The sequence below is a fragment of the Leucopleurus acutus genome (genome assembly GCF_964270905.1).
Source record: "Leucopleurus acutus genome assembly, chromosome: 14".
Classification (NCBI taxonomy): domain Eukaryota; kingdom Metazoa; phylum Chordata; class Mammalia; order Artiodactyla; family Delphinidae; genus Leucopleurus; species Leucopleurus acutus.
In genome coordinates this window covers 60,562,309-60,588,288 of record NC_139156.1, presented here as the reverse complement: position 1 = coordinate 60,588,288, position 25,980 = coordinate 60,562,309, and the positions used below count along the sequence as shown (strand labels likewise).

Here is a 25,980-nt window from a genome sequence, read left to right as displayed (position 1 = left end):
AGATACATACATAAAACAAGAACAGTGCCCGTGACCACAGTGTGCAGTGAACCAGAGAGTATGATTAACTCAGTATGCCTCTGAGGAAAAAGGAAAAAGGAAGACAGGAAAACCATGAGCCACTAGGAGGAATTAGGTAGCTTAGTCATGTGTCAGGTTAGCAAAATTCCTGCTGCAGTGGTTTCTCAGGACCATGGAGAGCTACCCCATGACCCCGCCCAACTTCATGCTGTACTGTTGCCCATTTTTTTCTGTCCTCCCTCCCTCCGACTGACTCTGTTCTCTTCTGTTTTCCTTTCCAGTGTCTTCTCTGCCCCTCTTCCTCATGCTCTCCCCCTCCCTTGCTCACCTCTCTCTCCTTTCTTCCTGCCAGAGCCTCAGCCCTCTGAGTGCGCCTCTCCAACTGGGTTCCCACTTGCTCCGCTGGCTTCCTGCCCCTCTGCCTCTTCCCGTCCACCCCATTCCTCCCAAACCTCCAGCCCTGGTCAGCTCTGAGCCCTTCCATCCCCCACGCCCTACTCTGCTCCCTCCCCTCTGCACCCTGAACTAACTGACGTTGACCCTCTTCTCTCTTCCTCACGGCTGGCAGGCCCACAGGTTTGAGCTCTGATTCTCTGTCGCCTCCCACCTCATCTCTTCTCTGCTTCACCCCATCGCCTTCCTCCATACTCACCGCACCCCTACCACCCTTCCCACCCCGTGGGGCCTGGGCCAAGGCCGTGGCTCAGCCTTTGCAGACTGAATGCAGCCACCCTCTCCCCATCCTCGCTCCCCAGCCTCGGGGGACGGGGAGCGAGAGTAGGAAGAGGAGGAGGAGGAGGAGGAGGAGGCGGCCCAGGGTAAGTGACTGCCCCCTGGCTGGGGCCCCGAGGAGGACAGGAGCTCAGCAGAGGGATCTGCCAGGGGGACGGGAATCCCAGACACCCCAACGCCTGAGAGGGAGCTGGGAAAAGAGAGAGAGAGGAGGTTTCACCCTAGGATGAGGCCAATGGGAGGAAGAGCCACCAGGCCCTCAAACTGGCAGGAAGAAGAGAGGTCCCAACAGAGCCAGGCTGAGATGGGCAAAACTCGTTCTGTCCAGTTCAAGCCCAAGCCTCTGGAGGGCAGGCAGGGGCTTGGGGAGGCGTTAGGTAGGAGAGAAGGAAACAGCTCCTTGCTAGTACTGCCGTAGGGCGGTGCTCCTTTCACGGTGCCCCAGGCAGCCCAGCCGCGTCATGTCCCACGTAATCAAGACAAAGGGGTGGACCTTACTGTCTAGGCTGTGCCACCATTGTCCCCTCCAGGGAACCCCCTCAGGGCTTTTTAGCTGCCTTGACCTTCCTTTATGCTTGATCTCCCTAGAATACAAGCATTTTTTTTAATCTTGATAAAATACATATAAAATTTACCATCATAACCATTTTTAACCATAAGTTCAATGGTTGTGGAACACAAGCATCTTTTTTTTTTTGGCCACGAAGCGTGGAGTCCTAACCACTGGACAGCCAGGGAATTCCAACAAGCGGGGGGGTTTTTTTGTTTGTTTGTTTGTTTGTTTGTGGTATGCGGGCCTCTCACTGTCGTGGCCTCTCCCATTGCGGAGCACAGGCTCCGGACGCGCAGGCTCAGCGGCCATGGCTCACGGACCCAGCCGCTCCGCGGCATGTGGGATCTTCCCGGGCCGGGGCACGAACCCGTGTCCCCTGCATCGGCAGGCGGACTCTCAACCACTGCGCCACCAGGGAAGCCCCCAACAGGCGTTTTTTAAACAAGCAATTACATAGCACTTTTTCCAAGTGCCAAGCACTGTTCTAAGCCCTTTACAAATGTAAATTCAGTTAATTGTTATAATCCTCCAAATAGCCCTCTGTGGTAGGTACTGTAATTATCCTCATCTTACAAATGAGGAAACAGAGGTGTAGGGAGGTTAAATAATTGCCCGGCTAGTAAGCGGTGAGTGAGGGGCAGAGTGACGTGCCCCCAGCTTGCAGATGGCTGTGGTGTCATCCCAGCCAAAGATGAGACCGGCAAGTCCTGGGTCCTTTGGGGATCATTGCCCTTGGTGGGGATTGGGAGGGTTGGCCAGGAGCACCCCTGGGAGGCCCAGATTTTAGGGGGTTCCCCTCGGGCTGAACCTGACCTGGTCTGGTCTACAGGGTCTGTAATGGTGAAATCCCCCCTGAACCGGGAACTGGTTGCCACCTATGAGGTCACTCTCTCAGTGATTGACAATGCCAGCGACCTACCAGAGCTCTCCGTCAGTGTGCCAAATGGTAAGGCTCCCCACAGGCATCTCCCGCATGATCCCGTAGAGAGACAGGCCCAGAACCGGCACAGGCCTGGCCCCAGGGGGGGAGCAGCGGGACCCAGCTACGGGGCTGCCAGTCGTCAGGCCGCGGGGGGGAGGGGAGGTGGCAGCTACAGTGAGGCTGAGGGAGGCCCTGGGTCCCCGCTGTCAGGCAGAGCTCAGCAGTGGGGGATCCAGAAGCCCAGAATTGTGTGTGATCTTGAACTCCAAAGGCTCAGAGTAGGGAGAAGGCTTGGTAGAGGCTGGAAGGGGACTGAGAAAAGGATGGGTTGACAGAGACTTAGGCTGGAATGCCATTGTCAGAACTGGGAAGCAGGTTGTGGTTGGATGTGAGATAGGAACTTCAGGTCTGAAAAGAAGCCAGCCACCTGGTCAGGCCAGAGGAAGCAAAGAGCAAGGAAAGGTGAATTGAGGCCACAGACACCACCCTGGCACCACGGCAGAGAAGAGAGGGGCACGCATGCTGCCTTCTGCAGCTGGGCACAGGCCACCCCGCCTGCAGCCTGAGCCCGGACGGGCTGCTTAGAGGCACTGGATTTTGAGTGGGCCGAGCAGGGAGTGGGGAGGAGGGTGTAGGGATGGGGTGGCCTCACGTGGACCCTGCCATGAGACAAGGACAGCTGCTGGGGTGGGGAGATAGGCCTGGCAGATACTGGCTTATCTTTACAGCCCAGAGGCCCAAGTTTTCAGGAAGGAAGGGCAGACCTGGTCTTCTCCTGTGGGTTGGCCAAAAAGTTCATTCAGGCTTTTTCCATGGCATCTTGCAGAAAAACCCGAACGAACTTTTTGGCCAACCCAATACTTGTCCCAGGCTCAGAGAGGCAAAGGGCACAGGCTGGTTATATAGAGGGAACAACTCAGAGAGGAAACAAAAGGCTGAATCATGAAAAGGGTCTTAAAGATCATCTTAGTCCCGTCTCATGGGACAGGTTAGGAAACTGAGGCACAGCGAAGGCCAGGGGTTCCACCAGGGTTACCCAGCCAGTTGGCAGAACCCGAGCCCCTTTCCCAATGGAAGAGTGAGTGACCACACCGGAGGCGAGGGTCACGTGCCATGCCACCACCTGAGGCTTGGGGCAAGCTCTAGGGAGCCCCAGGAGGACTGTGAGATGCTGCCATCCCCTCTGGGTTTGGCTCAGACCTAGGAAGGCCTGGCCCGGCCACACTGGGGCCCATTCATGCCACCCTCACCCCCTGCCTCCACCCCAGCCAAGCTGACGGTCAACATCCTGGACGTCAACGATAACACGCCCCAATTCAAGCCCTTCGGGATCACCTACTACACGGAGAGGGTCCTGGAGGGGGCCACCCCAGGCACCACGCTCATCGCTGTGGCAGCCGTGGACCCCGACAAAGGCCTCAATGGGCTGATCACCTACAGCCTGCTGGACCTGATACCCCCGGGCTATGTCCAGCTGGAAGACTCCTCAGCAGGTAGGTGGGAAATCCGCCAGAGGAGGGTTGGGGAACATGTGTCCGTGCCTGCTTAGCCTCCGAGAGGGACCGTGGCTCGCTTCTCACCCTCCAGTTGGGGCCCCTCAGCGGGCTAGGCCAGAGCCAGTATGGCTAACATTCTAGTCACTCCCAGACGCCCAAACTACAGGCAAGGACAGAGTGCCTAGCTCTGGGTCGGGATGGAAGCCCCTTTCGGTGTCTGCTGGAAACCTGGAATACTCCATCACCCTCCCTACCATCCAAGCTCCACAGTTAGTATCACTCAGGGGGCAAGAAGCCCAAGAGGGAATTGTCCCAGAGGAGGTCCTCAGCGTGTTAGTGTACATGCCTTTGACCTGTGAATAGGAGAACAGCTGGATGCCAGTGATTCTCGGCCCTCTGGCCTGGGCAGTGCTGCCTGGCTACCCTCCTCCTTCAAGGGACCACACTCGTCCCTCAGAGCCCCAGATCCCTCTCTTCATACTTCAGAGAGCTTCCACGAGTGAGGGGTGGCCAAAAGGGCAGTGGGTGTCTCTGTGTCTTAGGCAAGGTCATTGCCAATCGGACGGTGGACTATGAGGAAGTGCACTGGCTCAACTTTACCGTGAGGGCCTCAGACAATGGGTCCCCACCCCGGGCAGCTGAGATTCCTGTCTACCTGGAGATTGTGGACATCAATGACAACAACCCCATCTTTGACCAACTCTCCTACCAGGTGGGTGGCCAGGCCAACAAGCTGGGTCTGGGACCTGCATCCATGCCTTGGCACCTTTGGGCATCTCCCACTCCCACCCTGCCAGCCTTTAAGTCCCGTGGGAATGACCACCCGTGAGTAGCTTGATGCCCTGGGTTGTCTGCATCAGTGAGTTTCTTGGGCAAGGGCTGAGACTCTAGGACTGACCATGGCCCATGCTTTCTCCCTGCCCACTGGGCTCCAGGGAGCCATCTTTGAGGATGCTCCTGTGGGCACAGTCATCCTGAGAGTCACTGCTACTGATGCCGACTCAGGCAACTTCGCCCTCATTGAGTACAGCCTTGTGGACGGCGAGGGCAAGTTTGCTATCAACCCCGACACAGTGAGTGGGCAACGGAGGGCCTGGGTTTGGGGAGTGGGGAGTGGGGAGTGGGAAGTGGGAAGGGCCCAGGGTCACAGGCTGAGAAGCCACCAGAAGTATTACAGTCATCCCCCTGTTTCTGGGTCCTGCCACCTGGACATCTATAGCCTCAGAGGTCTTTCAGCCAAGTTGGCAAGCCCTGGTCTCAGAGTCCCAGACATCCTGTAGACTGCGGCCTTTCTGTCCCAGGAGACATGGGAGGAAGTGGCCAAAGTCTTTTGGAACTAGCCCCTTGTGGGACAAAAACTGAGCTGTGTCTCCACCAGACCGGAAGACTTGATTCAAGTCCATGCGACTGCTTTTTGAAACTGTCAAAAATAGGAAGCTCTGCGGAAAGTGGGCGCAGTGTTTGAGCACCTACTGTATACATGGCCCTATCCTCCGTGCTGGGAGAGGGAAGAAGCACCCATGGACATAGCCCCCATGCTCCCATGGGTCTCAGACTTGTAGGAATGCAGAAGTTCAAGAGAAAAATGGGTGATGATTTTAAATGTCGGCAAATTGGTTCAAAGTTGCTCTTGCAGTACAGCGAGAGAGCCCTGTGGCCTGGGGGTGGCTGGCCAGGCAGGGCCTTCCCCAGCTGTGGGGCTGGAGCTGGACTTTCCCTCCCACCGCCTGCCCACATCCCCCTGCACTCTGCCCTTTCAGCAGGGTTTCTCTCCTTCCTCTTGGTGTGAACAACAAAACACACTCCTGGCCTGGCACCATGAGCAGTGAATACTTATGGAGTACTACTTTGTACCTGGCCAGGTAGTGAGCTCCAGCCTGGGCCATTCATCCCATCTCCAGGTGAACTGGGGTAGTAAGGACAAGAAGAACCACTAGAATGAGAGCTGCACGGGGCACAGGGGCTGTGGTCTCTTCAGTGCTATATCTCCAGAGCCCAGAACAGTGACTGCACATAGCAGATGCTCAATAAATACCTGTTGAATTGATGAAGGACCTGACTCCACCCTCCCCCTACTAGGGTGACATCTATGTACTGTCCTCCCTGGACCGGGAGAAGAAGGCTCACTACATCCTGACTGCCTTGGCCAAAGATAACCCTGGAGATGTAGCCAGCAACCGTCGAGAAAATTCGGTGCAGGTGAGGGACCCTTGCGTGGAGCAGAGACACTAAGGACTGCCATTGTGGAGGCAGTAGGCAAAGCCTTTAGAGCATGGCTGCTGCAGGGCAGGAACAGAACCACCCTGGCCCCTCAAGAGGTGTGGTGGCAGGAAGGAGAGGCAAGAGCTTAGGTGGGAGTTCACGATGGCTGTGGCTCAGGGAGACGGGGACTCTGTAGGAGAAACTTCTTGTGTCAAACCCCTGCTAAGGCAGCTAAACATACCTGGGTGTAACCCAAATAAAGGCTGGGGCTCCACATGGCCCAGTGTCTCCATGCTGTCCCATTGAAAGAAACACAGTCCAGCAACCAAACATAATTATAAAGCATTTATCTTTATGTCTCTTAACATTAATGAGGAACTTTGGTCTTCAGAACAATGAGAGAATAAATTCCTTATTTTAAGCTAAAAAAAAAAAAAAAAAAAGAACATTAATGAGGGATCAAATTCACAACCCCATTTCCATTCCAGGTCTACTGTCCACACAGTTGCTCTGGGGAGGCCAGCATCCCACCTTTAGGCTCTGTCCCCATTTCCATCCAGAGTCCCACACCTCAAGACTTTGCTTTCTCTTTCTCCCCCTTCTTTCTGCCCTTTCCAGTCCTGTCTTTCTGTATTCAGTTCTTCCAATTCTCAGCAATAACCTAACCATCCAAAGAAAAGTCTCCTGAAGGGTGGGGAGGTGAGAAGCTGGGTGGGCAAAGATGAATTCTCTTTGGCAGGTAGGCAACCGAGCTGGGAGCGCTCGCACATACCTGCATTCTGTCCTGTCACATAGGCACGTGCTGTATTGGGAAGAGCACAGTATTTGTAGTCAGAAGCCTAAGGTTCCACTAGCTGAGTACACTGCATTTGTCATGTAACCTCTCTGAGCCTCGGTTGTCAAAGCTGCAGGGAGTGGAGGGCAGGGGCAGTGACGATGATGCCTCCCTCCCAGCCTGGCGGTGAGTCCAGGAGATGGGAGGTGGGAAAGTGCTTTGTGCCCTGAAAGGGGTTCTTAAAATCATGGCTGTGAAGGGCTCTGTTACGGATGCAGTCAGGCAGGGCCACAGCAGCCAGGGAAAAAGGGCCTCCTGGTGTATCCACAGGACCTGCCCTGGGCTCTGGGGTCAGCAGACAGAGCCCAGTCCCGGGCCAGACACAAATCCCAGTCAAGAGGGGCGTCCAGAGAGTAGAGTCAGATATATGGGGCCACTGTGGGAAGGAACAGAGGACAGAGTAGGAGATATGTGGGGAGGAGTCCCCGCTTCAGGACCCAGACACAGGTTACCTGTTAACCACGGTACTAGTTGCCGAGCATTTACTCAGGCCAGGGACTGCGCATAGACCATCACGGACGAGCCTCACAAGCGCCTGAGAGATAAAATCCTATTGTCCCCAACGTACACCTAAGGAAACTGAGGGTCAGGGGGTTAAATCAATAGTTTGGGGTCAGACTAAACAGTGGGCACTGTCCACCTCGGCTTAATCCTGTGTGACCGGGGCACCGGAAGCAGCCCCCAATGTGCGCCTGACCTTTGAGCTCAACCTCCCCTCCAGGTGGTAATCCAGGTGTTGGACATCAATGACTGCCGGCCACAGTTCTCCAAGCCCCAGTTCAGCACGAGCGTGTATGAGAATGAGCCAGCGGGCACCTCCGTCATCACCATGATGGCCACCGACCAGGATGAGGGCTCCAATGCGGAGCTGGCCTACTCCCTCGAGGGCCCAGGCGTGGGTACGTAGCCTGCTCCCCACCAAGGATGCCTTAGGGGGTGGGAGGGGCAGGCTGCCTTCCTGCAGCCCCAGGCCAGGCGTGATAGGAGGAAGGATGGGAAGGAGGTCTCAGTTGGAGCCATGCCCTGCTCTCCTGCCCCCACCTGCCAGAGGCCTTCCACGTGGACATGGACTCGGGCCTGGTGACCACAAAGCGGCCACTGAAGTCCTACGAGAGGTTCAACCTGACCGTGGTGGCCACGGATGGCGGACAGCCCCCACTCTGGGGCACCGCCATGCTCCTGGTGGAGGTCATCGACGTCAACGACAACCGCCCCGTCTTCGTGCGCCCACCCAATGGCACCATCCTCCACATCAAAGAGGTACTGCTGACCCCCGGGGCCTCCTGCTACCTACACCCCCTTCCAGTATTCAGCCCGCTTTTCCAGCCTGCAGTCGTCCTGCAGCCTGAGAGGGTAAAGGGGCCCCCACTGCAAAAGCAGGGAAACTGAGGCCAGAGTAGGGAACGGGCCAGCTCAGTGCCACACAGGGCAGTATTGAACAGTCGTTAGTAAGACGGGCTGGGCCAGCAAAGGCTCGTGGATTCACATCAGACTCTATCGCTTACCAGCCAAATGACCTTGAGCAAGTGACTTCTCTGAGTCTGTTTTTTCATCTGCAAAGTGGGACTTACAATAGCAGATGCCCCATCTCTTGCTCCTAAACGTCTGCAAGAAGGACAGTCTCCCCGCAAGTCACTTCCCCTACACTTGTCTCAAAATAAACACATAGCCCCTTCCGTCTGTCTGTTGTTCCTGCTGATACCAGTGTGGAGACAGCCTGGGACTTGAGGATGTGCATCAAAATAAGAAACAAGGGGAAGTGGCTGAGCTTCTGACTACCTCCAATTCTTCTTTCATGCCTTGCTCTCAGTTGTCTTGTAAAGATGGGGAAGTACTCCTTTGACTCCTGCCCTTCCCCTCCTTCCTCTCAGCACCCAAGCCCAAAATGCTCCTTGGTAGAATACTTGGGGTGTCTCCCACTTGTTCTTTGCTCCCCAAACTTCAGCATGTCTCCACATCTCAGAATGTCAGTGTTAAGTCCTTGCTGTCACTCTATCTCCTCTTTGAGGTCCCACAAGAGAAATTTCTCCCGGGGCTGAGCTCTAGGAAACTCTATGCTTTTACCTTGTGATTTGCCCTTTCCTGTGTCTACTGCAATGATGCAGTGGCCCTCTTTGCTTTGCCCACTAGGGAGCTCATAGTGGTCGGTCAGCCCACCGTGAATGATGTTGCAGGGACTTAGCACACACGCCTTATCTCCCATCCCTCAGTTTCCATCTTCCTGCCAACCATGGTTTTTCTTTACCCTGATTTTTTTTTAACTTATTTACTCTTATTGTTGTGTATGCATTCTTGTACGCTGCCTCAAATCTTTTTTTGTAGCGTGAGGCAGGGTATCAATTAATAATAATCTAGTTCTTTTGCACGCCAAAGACCCCCCTTTTACTAAGTTTTTTCCCTTCAAGGGGTCCCTATTTTGAAAGATTCATGTCTCCCAAACAACCAGCATTTGTTAAGGAATTATGTCTGTCATCCCACTTTCCGTCAATTAGATGTGACTGCCATTTGGAGTTTCTGATTGTCGTGATCAGTGAGGTAAACAGTGAAACCATGCTGAGCTGATCATTTTTGAACTAAAAGCAAAGAAACTTGTTTTTTTCTTGTGCCCTTGGCAGCCTTTTCATGGGTCAATGTCTGACGTAAATTGGGTTTTTTGATATCTCAGACTTAACTCGAACTCGGGAGGCTGAGGCAGAGAGAGGTGAAGCGACATGTCTAGGTCACGTGGTGATTTAGTAACAGATTAGCAGGCACGTGTCCAGTCTCCAGCCACCATGTCATACCATGTCACCCTACCTGCATGCCCCCCATTTTCAGGTACCCCGTTGGGTGGATGGTGTTGTTTGGGGATACCTAGAACTTCTGTGATTGGGGTAGAAGAGAGCAAGACAGACCTGGGAACAGAGGGTGGCTGTGGCCTCAGCTTTGGGATTCCCCTTCTGTCTTCTAAACCTCAGCATGCAGTGGGATCGGAGGGATGGGATAGCCCCCGGAAGGGTGTCGCCCTGAGAGAGTCTGCAGCATGGTGGGTCCCAGGCTGGACTTTCAGTGGGCAGTGGCCTTAGCTGGGGGTGGGGTGAAGGGATGTTCTAGCAGATGCTCAGGCTCCAGGAGAGTCCAGCCAAGCAGGACTGGACTGAAACACCAACAGGCGTTTCCTAAGGATGCTGAAAGGTGGCGAGGACATTCTGCTAGGGGAGGAGAAAGAACAAGAGCTCCATTGGGTCTGGGAGCTGGGATTCTCTCAAGATGCCCCAGGAGCCTCCCTCCTGTGCCCCCTGCAGGAGATCCCACTGCGCTCCAACGTGTACGAGGTCTATGCCACAGACGAGGACGAGGGCCTCAATGGGGCCGTGCGCTACAGCTTCCTGAAGACAACAGGCAACCGGGACTGGGAGTACTTCACCATCGACCCAGTCAGTGGGCTCATCCAGACCGCGCAGCGCCTGGACAGAGAGAAGCAGGCAGTGTACAGTGTAAGGGGGTGGGGCATGGCATGAGGGGCGGGGCCAAAGAAGAGACTGCTCTGGGCACAGGACCACAGTGTCCCCACCTAGAATGTCTGCGAGGGTACTGACCTGTCCTCTGGGGATGCCTGCCTGGGGCCCTTCGTCTCTTCCTCTGACTGCACTTCTCCGCCCCCCAGCTCATCCTGGTGGCCAGCGACTTGGGCCAGCCGGTGCCTTATGAGACTATGCAGCCACTGCTGGTGGCCCTGGAGGACATCGATGACAACGAACCCCTCTTCGTGAGGCCTCCGGTGAGCTCACCCATCCCCTGCACTGGTCACCCACACAGGGACTCACCTGCCTGCAAGCACACACTTTCCTGTGCACACTGTGCCATAGACACCGTGGTTACACGTGGAAACTGCACAGCACTTCACAGAATATTTATTGAGCAGCTACTAGGTCAAGGCATTATCCAGCAGTCAAAACAGCAGACAAAAAAAAAAAACAAAAGCCAAAAAAGCTGGCAAAAATGCCTGACTCGTGGAGCTGATGTTCCCATGTTTGTATACGCGCTCACACAAGAAGCCTGAAAATCAGTTCTGCTTTAGCAAGCTGGGGCTGAACCTCTTCATGTAGACTCAGACTCTCTAACTTGGTTTTTTCTTCTTGTGTGCACCTAGGATGTAATGTTCCCTGGAGACCGTGTGCGTGCGTGCGTGCGTGTGTGTGTGTGTGTGTGAGAGAGACAGAGAGAGAGCACGCTCAAGCTCATGCCCTCCTCATTCAAACATCCAGCTAAGTGCTGGGAGACTTCAGAGAATGTGCCAAGCCCAGCCCTGCCCTCATGGCGGATGTCACGGGTGACACTCCCTGAGGGCAGAGCTGGAGTGTCTCCAGCCCAGCCCTTGCTCCCTTGAGGTTACAGCAATTTCTCTCGCCCCACAAGGCCTGGGCAAAAAATTCCCTCAGCACCCACAAAAACACTGCCTAGGGCCCTCTGGCAGGAGCCAGGAGCTCAGGCCTTCCCTTGGCCTCCCATGACCTCCCTCTCCCCCTGCAGAAAGGCAGCCCCCAGTACCAGTTGATGACAGTTCCCGAGCACTCACCACGTGGCACCCTCGTGGGCAACGTGACAGGCGCTGTGGACGCAGACGAGGGCCCCAACGCCATCGTGTACTACTTCATCGCAGGTGAGGCCTGACGGGGCTAGTGCCTACCTACCCTGGGGCTGGAGATGACCCAAATATGCCCCCGCCCTGCCCCTCACGCTGTGCCATGGTCCCCCCCTCAGCCGGCGACGAAGAGAAGAACTTCCAGCTGCAGCCCGACGGGCGTCTGCTGGTGCTGCGGGACCTGGACAGGGAGCGCGAAGCTGTCTTCTCCTTCATCGTCAAGGCCTCAAGCAATCGCAGCTGGACGCCTCCCCGTGGGCACTCCCTAGTCCTGGACCTGGTCACTGACCTCACCCTGCAGGAAGTGCGTGTCGTGCTGGAGGACATCAACGACCAGCCACCACGCTTCACCAAGGCTGAGTACACTGCAGGTGCAGGGACAGAGCCTGAGCCTGGGCCTGGGCTGTGGGGTGGCCTCTGCTCTGCCGCTTACACCCGCTTGCCCGTTCCTGCAGGAGTGGCCACCGACGCTAAAATGGGCTCAGAGTTGATCCAAGTGCTGGCCCTGGATGCAGATATTGGCAACAACAGCCTCGTCTTCTACAGCATCCTGGCCATCCACTACTTCCGGGCCTTTGCCAATGACTCTGAGGATGTGGGCCAGGTCTTCACGATGGGTAGGGGCTCCAGCCACTTCATGGACTATCGTCTGGAGGAGATATGGTCTGTAGGACTACCCCAGGGTATAGGTGGCCGGCCAGCCAACCAGCTGTGTCAGTCCTTCCATTCGCCCACCCATCCATCCTTCAGCCAGCCAGCCAGCCAGCCAGCCAGCCATTATCTGTTAATCCTTTTATTCGTCCACCTATCTTTCGATCTATTCTCTAATCCACCTATCCATCTCTACACCTACCCACCTTCTTCTCTTCTTCTTCCCATCTCCTCATCCATCCACCCACCCACCCCACTGAACAATCCATCAGTCCACCCACCTATTCATCTATCTGTCCACCCATCCATCCATCCTCTCATTCATCCATCTGCCCATCCATCTACCCATTCGTCCGTCCGTCCGTCCGTCCGTCCATCCGTCCATCCGTCCATCCGTCCATCCATCCATCCTCCCATTCTCCTTTCCATAGATCCACCCATCTTTCCATTTGTGCACCTCACCCTCGCCTGCATCAGGCATTGCGCTAGGTAGGCACTGGGGAGCCAGAATTCTCCCCAGGTGTACAAAGCACACTTGCACGTAGAAGTATGCATGTTTGCTTGTGAATCTGCCTGTGTGGATAGCTGAGCGTCTCTTTGTTCGGTTCTAGAAGGTGTTCCAGAAGGTGTCCCAGTGGGTGTCACATTACCATACCTCCAGCTCCAGCCCCTTCCCTGCTCTTCTCTGCCCACAGCAATCAATCCAGCCTCCTTGGCCTGGCTTTCAAAGCTCCCCAGGTCTTCCTCCTAATCCCTCTTTCTGGTTTCACAGCCCCTTACTACCCTTGAGTGCACTGCGCCCACCCAGGCTGACCTGCTCACCATGGCTTCAGCTTGCTCCGCACCGTCCTCCCGTGGCCTTCACCTCCTGGAATACCACTCTGACCTCCAACTCTGCCTTCAGATATGCTCCCGCTAGCCACCCTTTGTAGTCTAGTTCATGAGCTGCCACCCCCAGTCACACAACTAGACACCATCCCTTTGTCCTCTGAGTTCGCACTGCTCTTAACCTTAATAAGCATAGAGAGGCTTGCTAAAGGTCACAAAGCTAGAAAGTGGCAGATTTTGAACCCAGGTCTACTGCCTTTTAAGAGCAGACTATGCTGTACCACTGCTGGTCGTCTCTCAGCTGTGGCTGTGGAATTACGAAGCACACGTGTATGTGGAAGAGACAGAGAGGTGAAACTGAGGGAACTCAGAAGTGTTCTGTAGCATCCCAGCATGGGACAGCAGAGTCCCAAACTTGTCCAAGTTGTGTTTTAATATGCAGCACGTCTAAATTAAAACTTAGAATTCTCCAGAAAAAGTGCACCACCCCCGGGCTTTCCCTACAGGGAGTGTGGATGGCATCCTGCGCACCTTCGATCTCTTCATGGCCTACAGCCCTGGCTACTTTGTAGTGGACATTGTGGCCCGAGACCTGGCAGGTCACAATGACACAGCCATCATTGGCATCTACATCCTGAGGGATGACCAGCGGGTCAAGATCGTCATTAATGAGATCCCCGACCGTGTGCGTGGCTTCGAGGAGGAGTTCATCCGCCTGCTCTCCAACATCACTGGTGCCATTGTCAACACCGATGACGTGCAGGTACCCCATGGAACCCACCCTGGGTCTAGGGGCAGTGGAGGGAGAAGGGGGACCAGGCCGCAGGGACAGGGCATTGCAGAGAGGTCAGGGGTATGAAGGGGATCAGTCATTTCCTAGATGCATGGCCTTGGGAAAGTCCTTCCGGGTCTCTGGGTCTCAGTTTCCTCATCTGTAAAATGGGAGCGAATAGTAGTGCCTGGTTCAGTGACTGGCATCGAGCTTGGCCCCTGGTGAGCATCCAGTAGGGACGGGTTTACTGGCAGGGGAGGGCAGGAGAGGCTGTTAGAAGAGGCGCCCATCCCATCCCTTGCTCCTGCCACACATCCCATGATGCCCCTTCTCGCCTAGTTCCACGTGGACGCGAAGGGTCGGGTGAACTTCGCACAGACAGAGCTGCTTATCCACGTGGTGAACCGCGAAACCAACCGTATCCTGGACGTGGACCGGTGGGTGGGCGTCTGTGCTCAGCCCGTCTTTCGGTCTGCCTCCCTGCCCTGGAAGTCAGAGAGGGGACCCACTAAGGAGGCACGGATGACGCCATCAGGCCTGCTGTATGGGGGCTCTACCCCAGACGTGGGCAGGGCGGGTGGAGAGAACACCGTCTGGGTGTATGAGCAGAGCGCCACCCCCCTGAGCCTTACCCTCTCCATGTGTGAAATGGGAGTATTACAGCAACTGTGAGCAGCAGACAGGAGCTTGTGTGAAGGGATGGTGAACCCTGTAAGATACAGAGCTATCCAGAGCTGGGTGCGCCTTAATCTTGCAAGGCTTGATCGGGGGTGAATGTGGGGGCAGGCTGGCCTGAGTGGGACGGGCTCTCGGGGAACGGCCGAGGATGGGAGCTGAGGCCCCTGCCCCTCGCCCAGGGTGATCCAGATGATCGATGAAAACAAGGAGCAGCTGAGGAATCTATTCCGGAACTACAACGTCCTAGACGTGCAGCCCGCCATCTCTATCCAGCTGCCCGAAGACATGTCCGCCCTGCAGGTACCCCTGGTGACACCGCCCCCACCATCCCCTTGTTGCCCCGGGTGCTCTCAGCCACTCATGCTTGGCCCTGCTGCCCTAGATGGCGACCATCGTCCTGGCCCTTCTCCTCTTCCTGGCTGCCATGCTCTTCATCCTCATGAACTGGTACTACAGGACCGTGTGAGTGACCCCTACGTGCCCTGCCTTTTGAGGCAGGCTGACCAGCCCCGCTGCTGGGACAGTCGGGGAGGCAGGCAGGGCCATCAGGCCCTGAGACGCCAGCCCAGCCGCAGCCTCCTTCACCGGCCCCTCTGCTTCTTTCCAGACACAAGAGGAAGCTCAAAGCCATCGTGGCTGGCTCGGCAGGTCAGAGGGCTGTGATGGGTGGGGAGGTGGGAGGGCAGGAGGGGCCCCTGAGGGCCTAGGGTGACAGCCCAGGCCCCACAGGGCTGGCTCAGGCCCAGCTCCCCAGCCGGGTCTACCCCTCCCCCCACACCCCAACCCTTCTCCTGCAGGGAATCGCGGCTTCGTTGACATCATGGACATGCCCAACACCAACAAGTTTTCCTTTGACGGGTGAGTGAGAAGTGGTGTCCCTGAACCCGGCCGGGTGCACTTTGGGGAGACCCACCCAGGACCCAGCTGCGGTGAAGTCCCCGCTGCCTCTCAAGCACTGAGGGCATCATGGACTGGCTGAAAGCTGGGGTGTGGGCGCCCCCTGCTGGGCCGGGTACCCCTCTCTCTCCACCGAGTTGGGCTCCCCACCCTGACTGGGTCCTAAGTGCCAGGGGGCGTAGGCTTTGGGCATCGGATACAGGGTGAGGACTCTGCACCAAAGCTGATCCAGATGGACACGTTGTCCTGGTTCTAGCAGGATCCTGAGGCGGGAGGACGCACCCACGGGTACCACAGGCAAGGGCCCTGCCTCTCACGGCCCTGAAGGCCCAGTCCTGTGAAAAGCACAACTACGGTGGGGGGGTTAGGGGCGAGGCTTCAAGGGCATCTGTCCACTCGAGCCTGGAGTCAACCCCACTCCCCACCTGCAGGGCCAACCCCGTGTGGCTGGATCCTTTCTGCCGGAACCTGGAGCTGGCTGCCCAGGCAGAGCACGAGGATGACCTGCCGGAGAACCTGAGTGAGATCGCCGACCTGTGGAGCAGCCCCACCCGCACCCACGTGAGCCCAGGCCTGGGCCGGGGCAGGGATGGGGGGGGACAGTCAGGAGGGACAGGTGGAGGTAGCGTACGCTCTGCCATCGCTGGCCAAGGAGCTGGCTGGCTGCGGGGGAACCGGTCCACTGCCCTGCACGTGTGCGTGCGCGGTCTACCTCAGCTCCAGCTAACGCGCCCCCTCTCTCCCCAGGGAACTTTTGGGCGTGAACCAGCAGCAGTCAAGCCTGATGATGACCGGTACCTGCGGGCGGCCATCCAGGAGTATGACAACATTGCCAAGCTGGGCCAGATCATTCGGGAGGGGCCCATCAAGGTGAGCCCTCCTCGCAGCTCCTGCACCCAGACCCCTGGCTGAGCTCGGACTTGCTCCAGAGGATGCAGGGAGTGGGGAGGATCCTGGGAAACAGCTTTCTCCACCTCTAGGGACTCAGCTAGACCTGCCCTCCACGGGGGCAAGAACACCAAGGCGCAGAGGGGCCAGGGCCCCGGGCCGATAAGGAGCTGCTTCAGCCTGCAGTGTCCTGGAGGCCGGGACTCTGAGATACAAGCCCACGTGGGCTCTGTCTGGCCGCCGTCACCAGGCTCTGCTCTCAGTCCTCTACCCTAGGATCAGACGCCTGTACATCCTACACTCCCAGAGTGCCTTCCGTCACCCCCACCCGAGTTAGTTATGCGAGTGAGTGATGGGCGAGTTAGTTATGCGAGTGAGTGATGGGCGGCGCAGGCAGGGGAGGGCCTTGGTTGGGGGTTAACACTTTCCCTCCCCCAGGGCTCGCTGCTGAAGGTGGTCCTGGAGGATTACCTGCGGCTCAAAAAGCTCTTTGCACAGCGGATGGTGCAAAAAGCCTCCTCCTGCCACTCCTCCATCTCCGAGGTAGCGGGTGGGCCGGGAGCTGTGTGCTGTGCCCCAGCCCTGGGGGTGCTCTCTCTCTCTCTCTCTCTCTCTCTCTCTCTCTCTCTCTCTCTCTCTCGTTCATCCTCCTCGGAGTCTCTGGAGATCAGCAGCTAGGGCCCAAGACTGCACTGGGTGGGGGTTCAGAGAGTCAGACAGCGGGCTCTGCTTCTGCTATCTGGGCTCCACAGTGGGCTTCCCCAGGGGTGGGTGGGTGTTGAGGCAGTGTTTCTTAGACTTCAGGAGCCCCAAGAAGATACCTTTGAGAGGTGATATCATTTTAAGAAATTGGCTATAGGGTCAAATAGATATACATATTTATTTGCCTGCAGTGATATGTCAACACTTTAGAAAGTCAGACTTTATCTAAAAACCCAGATTTCCAGCTGGGCCAATATTCTCAACTGGAGGAGCTAAAACTGAACAGCTCCACACAGGACAAAAGTGCCATTTGTGAGTCTCTGCTCTACCTTATTAATCCCCTCCAGCTTCAACTGTGGACACTTTCCAGCTGGCCACAGTTAGGAGCTGATCCTGCTTAAGGCCAACGTGGTAACCAATCCGGATGCCACAACCGCAGTCACAGGGTCTTTATAGATCAAAGTGAATACAGGAGATTTGAAAGATTCTCATAGGAAGCCCACGCTCCGGACAACACATCTGTAGCACCAGAAGTATCCACGGCTCCCCTCTGTACCCAGTTTGAGAAACACTGCCACAGGCCGCACAGGCCTGCTGCGGCACGAGCCCAGGGGTCCTCGTGTGCAGCAGGGAGGCAACAGGCCCATAGCAGGTGGGACTTGGGGCCATCCACCTGCTCAGGGCCTGGCCCTGCCCTGAACATGTGCGGGTCCCGGCCTCTTGCAGCTGATCCAGACTGAGCTGGAAGAGGAGCCAGGGGAGCGCAGCCCCGGCCAGGGCAGCCTGCGCTTCTGCCACAAGCCACCTACGGAGCTCAAAGGGCCAGGCGGGATCCACGTGACGCACGGCAGCACGGGCACGCTGCTGGCTACCGACCTCAACAGCCTGCCCGAGGACGACCAGAAGGGCCTGGGCCGCTCGCTGGAGACGCTGACCGCCGCCGAAGCCAGCGCCTTCGAGCGCAACGCCCGCACCGAGTCCGCCAAATCCACGCCCCGGCACAAGCTTCGCGACGTGATCGTGGAGAGCCCCCTGGAGATCACAGAGCTATGACTAGAGGGGGGGGGGAGCCCGACGGGTATGAGCAGCCCAACCCCACCCCCTCCCGGGGCGAGAGCAGGGGCAGGACCTCCGGGCGGGGTGAGGGGGCCGGGGGAGGGCCCTCCCCAGGCAGCTCTGGGCGCGCAGCCTTGGGTTGGCCCAGAAGCAGGGCCCACGTCAGCTGCTCAGATTCCACTTTTGCCAGACGCTCATTTGGCATCTGATCTCTACCTTCATAAAATGTTATTTTTTTAAGAAAACCAAACAGAAATGGTGAGTATCTAAGAAAGGTAAGGAGGGTCACCAAGAGGCCAAGGCGGCCCTCTTCCCCTCCCACCCCGCCTCACGGCACAGGCGTCCAGCACCGGGGAGGGAGCCCAGAGCAGGCATACCCTGCCTGGCCTTGACTCTGACCCCAGTTCAAGTCCCAGTGCATTTCTGCCGCATCCCTGGCCGGACATCCAGGTGGGGGCAGTGAGTCATCCCTGCTTCCCCACACAGACATGGTCATTGTCAGCCAACGGCATTCTCTCCATTTCACTGGCTTTCCAAACGTGCCGGGCTCATAAAACGACTGATGTTCCCTTGGGTTTTGAATATAGTGTTCGTGTGTATTCCTTTTTTAAATTAAGTTATTCCCTCCATAGTCTCCCCTTGGTTTTGTTCAACTGATACGCACTGAACGTTTCTGGAATGGTCTGAATTTAAAAAAAAAAACAGCAAGTCACAAGGAACCGGCAATTCACTCTGGCTCTGGTAAACCACCCGTGGGGCTGGGCCGGCGGGTCGCAGGGGTAAGGACAGGGCAGCTCTGGACCCGCCTTTGGGGGCACTCCCCTGCCCACTGCTGGCCCCAGGTGTCTCAGGGAGGACCAGATGGCATCTTCTTTCTCTGGCCAAACGGGGCCATAGGACTGCTGGGCACTTACAGGTTCACGGCCTCGGAGCGTATCGGCAGCCACTCTTCTGGCTGAGGTGTCACAGAAACACTCGGCCTCTGGTTGACAGACTTTATTGTTAAATCACAGAAGTTTTAGTGCAAAACAAACAAACAAACAAAATCGGTAAGTTCGTTTAGTAGCAACTGCGCATCTTGCCGTCTCCTGGCAACTGGAAGTGGAGGAGAGGATGCAGCCAACTGGAGAGAAGGCAGGGCGACGGCTGAGGCCCCAGGCCAGCAGCCCCTCTACCTGGAAGCCAGACGCTTAGGAGCTTGTCATCCGCATTTATTCACAGGTCAGAAAGACCATCTACAGGGAGGGGGAGGTCAGAGGGAAAGACCATCTACCGGGGGGGGGGGGGGGTCAGAGGGGAGGGGGCTGTACCGCCCAGAGCAACGGCGGCGCTGAGCAGCAGGGTGGACACAAGAGCAGGCATGACGCAGTCACCACTGTCCACACGCACAAAAGCAGGCCCCCAGGACCTCCACAAAGAGCTAGCAGGTTACATTCATGCAGGTTTTGTCCCCTCCCACCCCAAACCACAGAACTCCAAACACAGCATCAACCGGGAAAGACGAATCAAAGGCTGACCCAACGGTAGCAAGCCCGGCCCCACCAGGTCTCCTGAGCGGCTGCTTCCAGCAGCTCTATTACAGTGAGGACCACATTGTTTGTTTGTTTAAAAAGCCTAATAATTACTCTGAGCCTCTCATCTTTCATATAACACTGCCTCTGTCTGGCAGTCAGCAGGCCCACGAGGAGGGAAGGTCCCTCCTTAGAGCAGGCCTCCGGAGCCCTCAGCACCCAAGGCCCATCCAGGAGGACGGACAACCTCAGTCAAGAGGCTCTGGCTCGTGCCCACAGCCAGAGCCCCGTCTCCTCCAGGTAACCACCATGCAGGGACAGACTCAAGAGACCTCCAGTGTACGGTATGTCGGCATCCATGTAGCAGGGAGGAAAGGGACACTGAAGCAGCTACGCCAGCGGCCTGCTGACAGCAATGCTAAGATGAGGGCGAGAAGAAAGGGACTGAGGGAGAGGGAGCCTATCATTTTTATAACAACAAAGCCAACAGATCTGTGTGTTCGTTCCCCCAGACACAAGCAGGAAAAGATGCTGCAGTTTCTCTAAGACAGACTGCGCCTTCTAGTTCCACACGTGACGCTTGCAATGCTCGACAGCCTGACAGGAGAGAGGAAACAGTTTAGTCTGCAGGTGACAAACGCTATCCCTGGCCCATTAGTGCATCAGCCGGCACCCAAAACTGGGACCTGCTATCCTGTCCCAGATCAGCCGGGATGGCACGAGATGCTAATAAAGGCCCGAGTCCAGAGCAGTGGATGAACAGCACCCCTGCAGGTAGGACCCGGGACCCCCTTCCTCTGTTTACACACCTGAGCCCCTGCCTCGAGGCCCCCAAGGCAGAACTCCTCACCCAAGAGTCAGAGGTATACATCAGCTCAGGCCAGCTCAGAAACGGGCCCGGGTACCCAGGAGAGCGACAGAAATGCACTCCACCCCTGACGGTGCTACAGGGGGAGGGTGCGGGGGCCAGGGGCTCGGCAGGGTGGGCCTCACCCTCCTCCTGCAGCGGAGCGGCCCTGACGCCGGCTTACCGGTCATGAAGAACCCCCACGAGGCAGTTGCACAAAAAGGAACATTAAGTAACAGGCTGAGCCAAAACGTCCCCACCCAGGAAAGCAGCATGGGTCACCCCGTAGTGGCTGCCCAGCCAGGAGCCAACTCCCAGGCCGTTCAAGAAGAGCTCCGCTGGGCCCTGGGTGAAGATTCAGGCCGGGCGCCAGCCAGGGCACGCGTGACCCAAGAGGCGAGGCCTCCTGCAAGAATCCGATGGGCTTTGTGCAATCCCTCGGGTGACCTCGTGCATATCTGGCCCTGTCACCAGGGGGCTGAAGGTGGAAGCAAAGAACACTGCAGAACATCCACTGCCACCGCTCCCTCCTCAAAGACGACAATGCGCTGAGCCCGGCTTTTGCTGGTGCCCATAAGTAAGCCTAACTGCGCCCTGGGCCTCAGTCCCCCTCCCCCACCCAGCTCCCCACCCAAGACAGGGTACAGCTGATTGCCAAGGAGCCTGTTTGTTAGAGCACGTTCTCCCTCGAGCTGCCTGCCTGGCGGGGGTCCTGGGGAGCAGTTGCTGAGCTACTCACGTTGCACAGGGCTGCCGACTCCATGTTCTGGCACCAGTAGCTCGGGCCCCAGACACACTTCTCAGTTCCCAAAAGAGGCTTACGGGCTGGGGGACAGACTCCAATTTTCTATAAGGTCAAAGGAAGGGGGAAGAATTAGGTCTGCCCAGCTAATCCTTTTTCAAAACTGAGATGATTATCAGCTTCTAGAAGCAGCTAGAATCAGAGCTCTATCTATCTAATAAGCACTTCCCAGAAAAGGCAGGGTTGCCGAGGCAAGCGGTGGGGCCTGGATGCCTGCTTCTCCCACACACCATCCCCAGACTCTGGCCCCGGCCCCAAACCTCAGAGGAACCCTTCCAGGGTCCACGCAGCACCTCCCAGGTCACACTGCCCAGGAACCCGTACCGGCCCAACGCCGCTTACCAGGCACACAAAGGAAGGGTCCAGCACGTCCACCAGGATCTCTATGAGCACGGGCTCGTACTCCGTCACAAACTGATCACACTGTTAGGGAAACAGCAATGTGGGGTCGAGGTGGGCCCAGGCAGAGTGTGGGGCGCTGGCCGTGCTCTTCTACCAGAATTCCTGGCCTTGCCAGCCCAGTGGGCCCAGGGCCTCCCTGCCTGCCCGGGTGACACACCTACCCCCACCTGCTCATGTTCTTTTCCCCCTAGTGGCTCCACTTGAGCCAACAGAGCACCTTTAAGAAACTCTCAGCGGACTCCACGCCGGAGGCAGAAATGGCTGCTTCTCCCTCAAAACTTCAGCCAGCAGCCCACGCAGCGAGCTGCCCAGCTCCTGCATGTCCCAAGCAGGCTCTGACATCCTGGCCGAAAGCAGCCCACAGCGTACCTGCTTCCGGTACGGGTCAGGCAAGAGGCTGCAGCCTTTCTCGAAGGCAGCAAGGATCTGCTCCTTCGTGCTGTTCTTCTCCAGGTTGTGCTCCAAATAGGTGACCAGCTTCTTGCACACCTCACAGAAGCCACCGTCCTTCCGCGGCATCACGTGCGCTATGCAAGAGAGCACAGGCTCAGTGCCGGCGAGGCCCTCCCCAACCCGAGAGGGGCCGGCCGGCCTCGCGCGCACTGGGCTCACCGGTCAGCGCAGGCAGCCCCCGGCTGGAGCAGAGATGAAGCATACTGCACACCAGCTCAGGGCTCGCCTCCTGCAGGAGGATCGACAGGATGGAGCTGCCGTAAGTGTCCACCACCTCCTGGCACTCCTCGGATAAGGACGAGGGCAGCTTCGAGCACACGCTGTCCAAAGCATGAATTATTTCTTCCTGAAACACAAGAAGAGAGGCTCATGTGAGAAGATGGGAGGCTGCGTGGGGTGGGAGAGACTCTGAAAATGCTGATGTGACCAGGGAGCCAACAGCAAGGTGCTGTTTTCTCCCTCAAAGGCTAGACGTACAGAGCCGGGCAAAGAGGCTGCCTCCGGCCCCAGCCCAGAGGGATCCGCTGCTGGGAAGTGGTGGTTCCGACTCCCGGGCTGGTGTCCCATACCCACAAGGGCCAAACCCAGCTCTCGGGCTGGGTCCTCCCACCAGGCCATTCTGGCTCCAGGGCCAGGAGCGTTTGCGATGGCAGCATTTCCCGAAATCCACGTACCTCGGTCCTGTTGTTGTCAATCAGCTTGACCACCTCCTTCACCACGTACTCGCACACCTCACAGTAAATATCAGCCTTCGCCGGGACCGGATCCTTCTGTTGAAAGGGCAGAAGAATACTAACACTGAGGGCCTCGCCTCACTCCTTGGTCCTGCTCCTCTAAAGGAGTGGGGCAGAGGCCAGGACGGGCTAGCGTCACACAAAGGCCACTTCCTGCTGCATTCAGAATGGGGTGTGGCTTCCTCCCAGTGTCCAAGCCCCAGTCCCTGCTGCTCCTAGATGGTGGGAAACCTGTCCCTTTCCCCAATCCTCTACCACCACCCCAAAACCAGGAACAGAAGCAGTGAAACTGTCCCCCAACCCCAACCCCAAAGAGCTGTCCATTCAATGTCCGTTTGGTTGCAATCACCTCATCACTCAGCATTCATTCTGGGGAGGCGAATGGGGGAGCAGGAACAGAGAGAGGATTCACTATTAGTCTACTGTTTAGAAGACAGCGTTTTAAACATGTTTCAGGTCTGCTCTTGCGTTTCAAGCCTCAGCGCCTGAGATTGCTTTTCCAGAGCCTACCTTTGATAAAACAATACTGTTGAACATAATTTTCTGTGACAGTGGCAACATTCTCTGGCCGTGCCACGCAATACAGCAGCCGCTAGCCACATGAGTCTACTACTAAGCACCTGAAACGTGGCTAGTGTAACCAAGGAACTGAATTTTTCTTTTTTTTTTAAATGTAAGTATCACATGCGGCTAGAGTACAAGCTATAACTCTCCATCTTCTCCAGCCACTAATTCAGTCAGCAAGGTGGGCCAGAGCCTCTGAGCGTCTCGACTGGACAGGAGGGGCGGCAGCAGCGCTTCCGACTCTGCCAGACACAACCCTGGTGTGGTCCACACAGTACACGTGCCGAGAGAAGACAACAGGAGGAGACGAGACAGCTAAAGGTCAAGTGACACTGACATGGAAAGTTCTGGAACAAGAAGTGCACACACGTGCCATGCGATAAGACATCACATGGCTGGGCGCCTGTTCTGGAAACATCAAGTTTGTACCACAGCCACAGCATGGAGAAGGAGGTGGGCGAGGCCACAGAAAGCCCATCGGAAAGGTTCGGTCGGAGCCGGGCACACGTAGACTTGATCCCATGAGCACTAGGGTTTATAACCAAGGAGATAAACGTACGAGGGTAGGGGGCGCTGCATCAATTTAGGGGATGCTGTAAACTAATGGTCTCAAACTCAAATACCTTTAAAAGCCAAGCAGGGAGGGCTTCCCTGGTGGCGCAGTGGTTGAGAGTCCGCCTGCCGATGCAGGGGACACGGGTCCGTGCCCCCGGTCCGGGAGGATCCCACATGCCGCGGAGCGGCTGGGCCCGTGAGCCATGGCCGCTGAGCCTGCGCATCCGGAGCCTGTGCTCCACAACGGGAGAGGCCACCACAGTGAGAGGCCAGCATACGGCAAAAAAAGAAAAGCCAAGCAGGGAGCCAAAAGAGTGTGTGCCTTGTAGGGTGTGACAATGTGGAGTGGCGGGACATCACAAAACCAACGGCACCAGGTACCTTTAGGGGCTCCACCAACTCCAGGGCAGGGATGACGTTCTCCGAGACCACCTTGGCAGGCACCAGAGTCTTCATGGGCATCTCCTTCACCTCGTCACAGAACCCAACCAGCCCACAAATCTCCTTGGGCTGCTAAAAAGAGCACAGAAGCAGCAGTGAGAGGCAGGCCCAAACCCACCACCCCCTGTCCCACGCTCTACACACAAAGTCGGGGTGCTGGAGGAACATCCTAGACCCAGTGTCAAAGCTGACTGCCCCCCAGACAAAGAGCCCACACTAAATCTAAAGGGGCTTGTGCAAACGCAGATGCACCAGTTCCACGTGGGGAAGGAGGTCATGCAAAGCTCTGAAGAGTGATCAGACAGAACTACCATCCGCTCCAGCCGGGGAGCACCCAGGGAAGCAAAACTCCTGGCACCTTTCAAGGGCAATCGAATCAACTCCAAGGACACCTGGTCTGTTTTTCAGCTGAGCTGGCTCGCCCTCAGGAGGAGGAAGTAATAAGCTACGTTCTTTCTAGAGGAAGAACTACGATGCCCATAAACTAACAGAAAGCCAAATGTGTTAGAAATAAAACCGTACCGGATCTTTCAGTAGCAGGACCCTTTAAAATTATACATTAAGGGGAAATACTGGCTTTTTAAAAAGCCACATTCTACGTTCACAATTGCGCGCGCGCGCGCGCGCACACACACACACACACACACACACACACACACACACACACACACACGAAAACCACACCAAACGAAAACCCAGTCTCCCCATGTCATGAATCTTTTCAAGTCACAAGGTCTCCAGATCCCTTCCCCTCCAGATACCAAACCACAGAAGAACTAGATAGTTTGGACAACATCTTGACCATTTCACTACGACAATGGCCGAGAGCAAGTGAAGTATACACACTTGGTATACTTTGTAGACAAATGCAACTAGCTCTGGCCTGATGGCATTTGCTCCCACTGGCAAATCATAAAGCAGAAAGCAGCAGGAACAGGATTGCTAAGACGGGCTCTGTTAAGGGGAAAGAGTAGCTCATGGCTATGGTTCATCTTGTTTTAACATGCGGAAGGCTCTAAAATTAAATAAGGCTGGAGAATTCTGAAAAGTATATCCTAGAAATATCCTAGAAGTATCCTATCTCTGGCAGGCTTTAAGAACGGGCAAAAATCAGAAAGGGGTTGAAGATACAGCAAAAGCTTTTTAGAAAAAGGCCAAAGATGAGGAGGTGTGGCTGCTTTGTCTCAGATCAGCTTTGCTGCACTAACTCCTTGAGGAGGCCTAGGTGAAAATTCAGATATTTCAACCAAAGTCCTCTCCTCTTAGACTTCACAATACCTCTGAAAATCTTTAATTCTAAAAACGGACGCCAGTACTCAAAGGAGGGCAGTGCTCAGTACAACCCCGAAAGGGCACTAGCTCGGTAAGTCTAGCCTGGGGGCTCGGTCCCCATGTGTTGCCCCCAGTGGCCTGGCTCCTGAGTTGTCTCGTGTGGCTCCAGAACCCAAAGGACCCCGTCACCCAGAGGGGCAGAAGCCATCATCGAGAGACTGTTTCCAGTCCTCTGGATCCAACAGACAGGGGGACAGTCTGCTGGCTATCTGCAAAGGACTTGCTCCCGCAGCAGAAGCATCTCTGGGGCGAGGAAAAACACGACCAATGACATGCAACGCTCTCCTGAATCATGACAGAAACAAGGTGTCCCACTGAAGCTGGGCCTGCACTGAAGGAAGCTGAGGCCACCGATGGTTCCCCACCACACTGGTGGCCTGCACATGGCTGGCTGGGCGCTGACTCCAACCAGAGTGCAAGGCTCTGCGGGCCTCATCTGCTGGGCCCCCCTAAGGGGAAGTGAGGCCCCTGGCCCCACCCAG

General features: G+C 56.4%; 2 protein-coding genes across 4 annotated transcripts in view; one reads left to right on the top strand and one right to left on the bottom strand.

Moving 5' to 3' along the window:
* Positions 1-2,143: 2,143 nt before the first annotated feature.
* Positions 2,144-17,897, top strand: CDH23 (cadherin related 23; the record flags this gene model as incomplete). 2 transcript variants are annotated; one of them, XM_082854999.1, is made up of 22 exons in its annotated part: positions 2,144-2,252; positions 3,497-3,721; positions 4,267-4,436; positions 4,660-4,797; positions 5,804-5,923; positions 7,483-7,660; positions 7,810-8,021; positions 10,046-10,237; positions 10,408-10,521; positions 11,274-11,403; positions 11,505-11,756; positions 11,841-12,002; positions 13,371-13,627; positions 13,976-14,073; positions 14,494-14,614; positions 14,697-14,776; positions 14,922-14,962; positions 15,112-15,172; positions 15,643-15,772; positions 15,959-16,081; positions 16,538-16,642; positions 17,528-17,897. In XM_082854999.1, 22 exons carry the CDS (start codon positions 2,144-2,146, stop codon positions 17,852-17,854), a joined length of 3,345 nt encoding a protein of 1,114 aa, XP_082711125.1. In that variant the 3' UTR covers positions 17,855-17,897. The 2 variants fall into 2 exon arrangements, with proteins under 2 accessions (XP_082711125.1, XP_082711126.1); XM_082855000.1 differs by lacking the exon at positions 16,538-16,642.
* Positions 17,898-18,838: 941 nt separating this feature from the next.
* Positions 18,839-25,980, bottom strand: part of PSAP (prosaposin) — a 34,006-nt gene continuing 26,864 nt past the window's right edge. The window contains exons 8-14 of one of the 2 annotated variants that reach the window (XM_082855093.1): positions 24,107-24,238; positions 22,547-22,642; positions 22,032-22,218; positions 21,789-21,946; positions 21,360-21,440; positions 20,955-21,062; positions 18,839-19,965 (exon numbers count right to left, since the gene is read on the bottom strand). In XM_082855093.1, coding sequence (XP_082711219.1) covers positions 19,930-19,965; positions 20,955-21,062; positions 21,360-21,440; positions 21,789-21,946; positions 22,032-22,218; positions 22,547-22,642; positions 24,107-24,238 — 798 coding nt within the window. In that variant the 3' untranslated portion in view covers positions 18,839-19,929. The remainder of the gene's footprint in view (positions 19,966-20,954; positions 21,063-21,359; positions 21,441-21,788; positions 21,947-22,031; positions 22,219-22,546; positions 22,643-24,106; positions 24,239-25,980) is intronic. The other variant, XM_082855094.1, reaches the window with a different exon arrangement.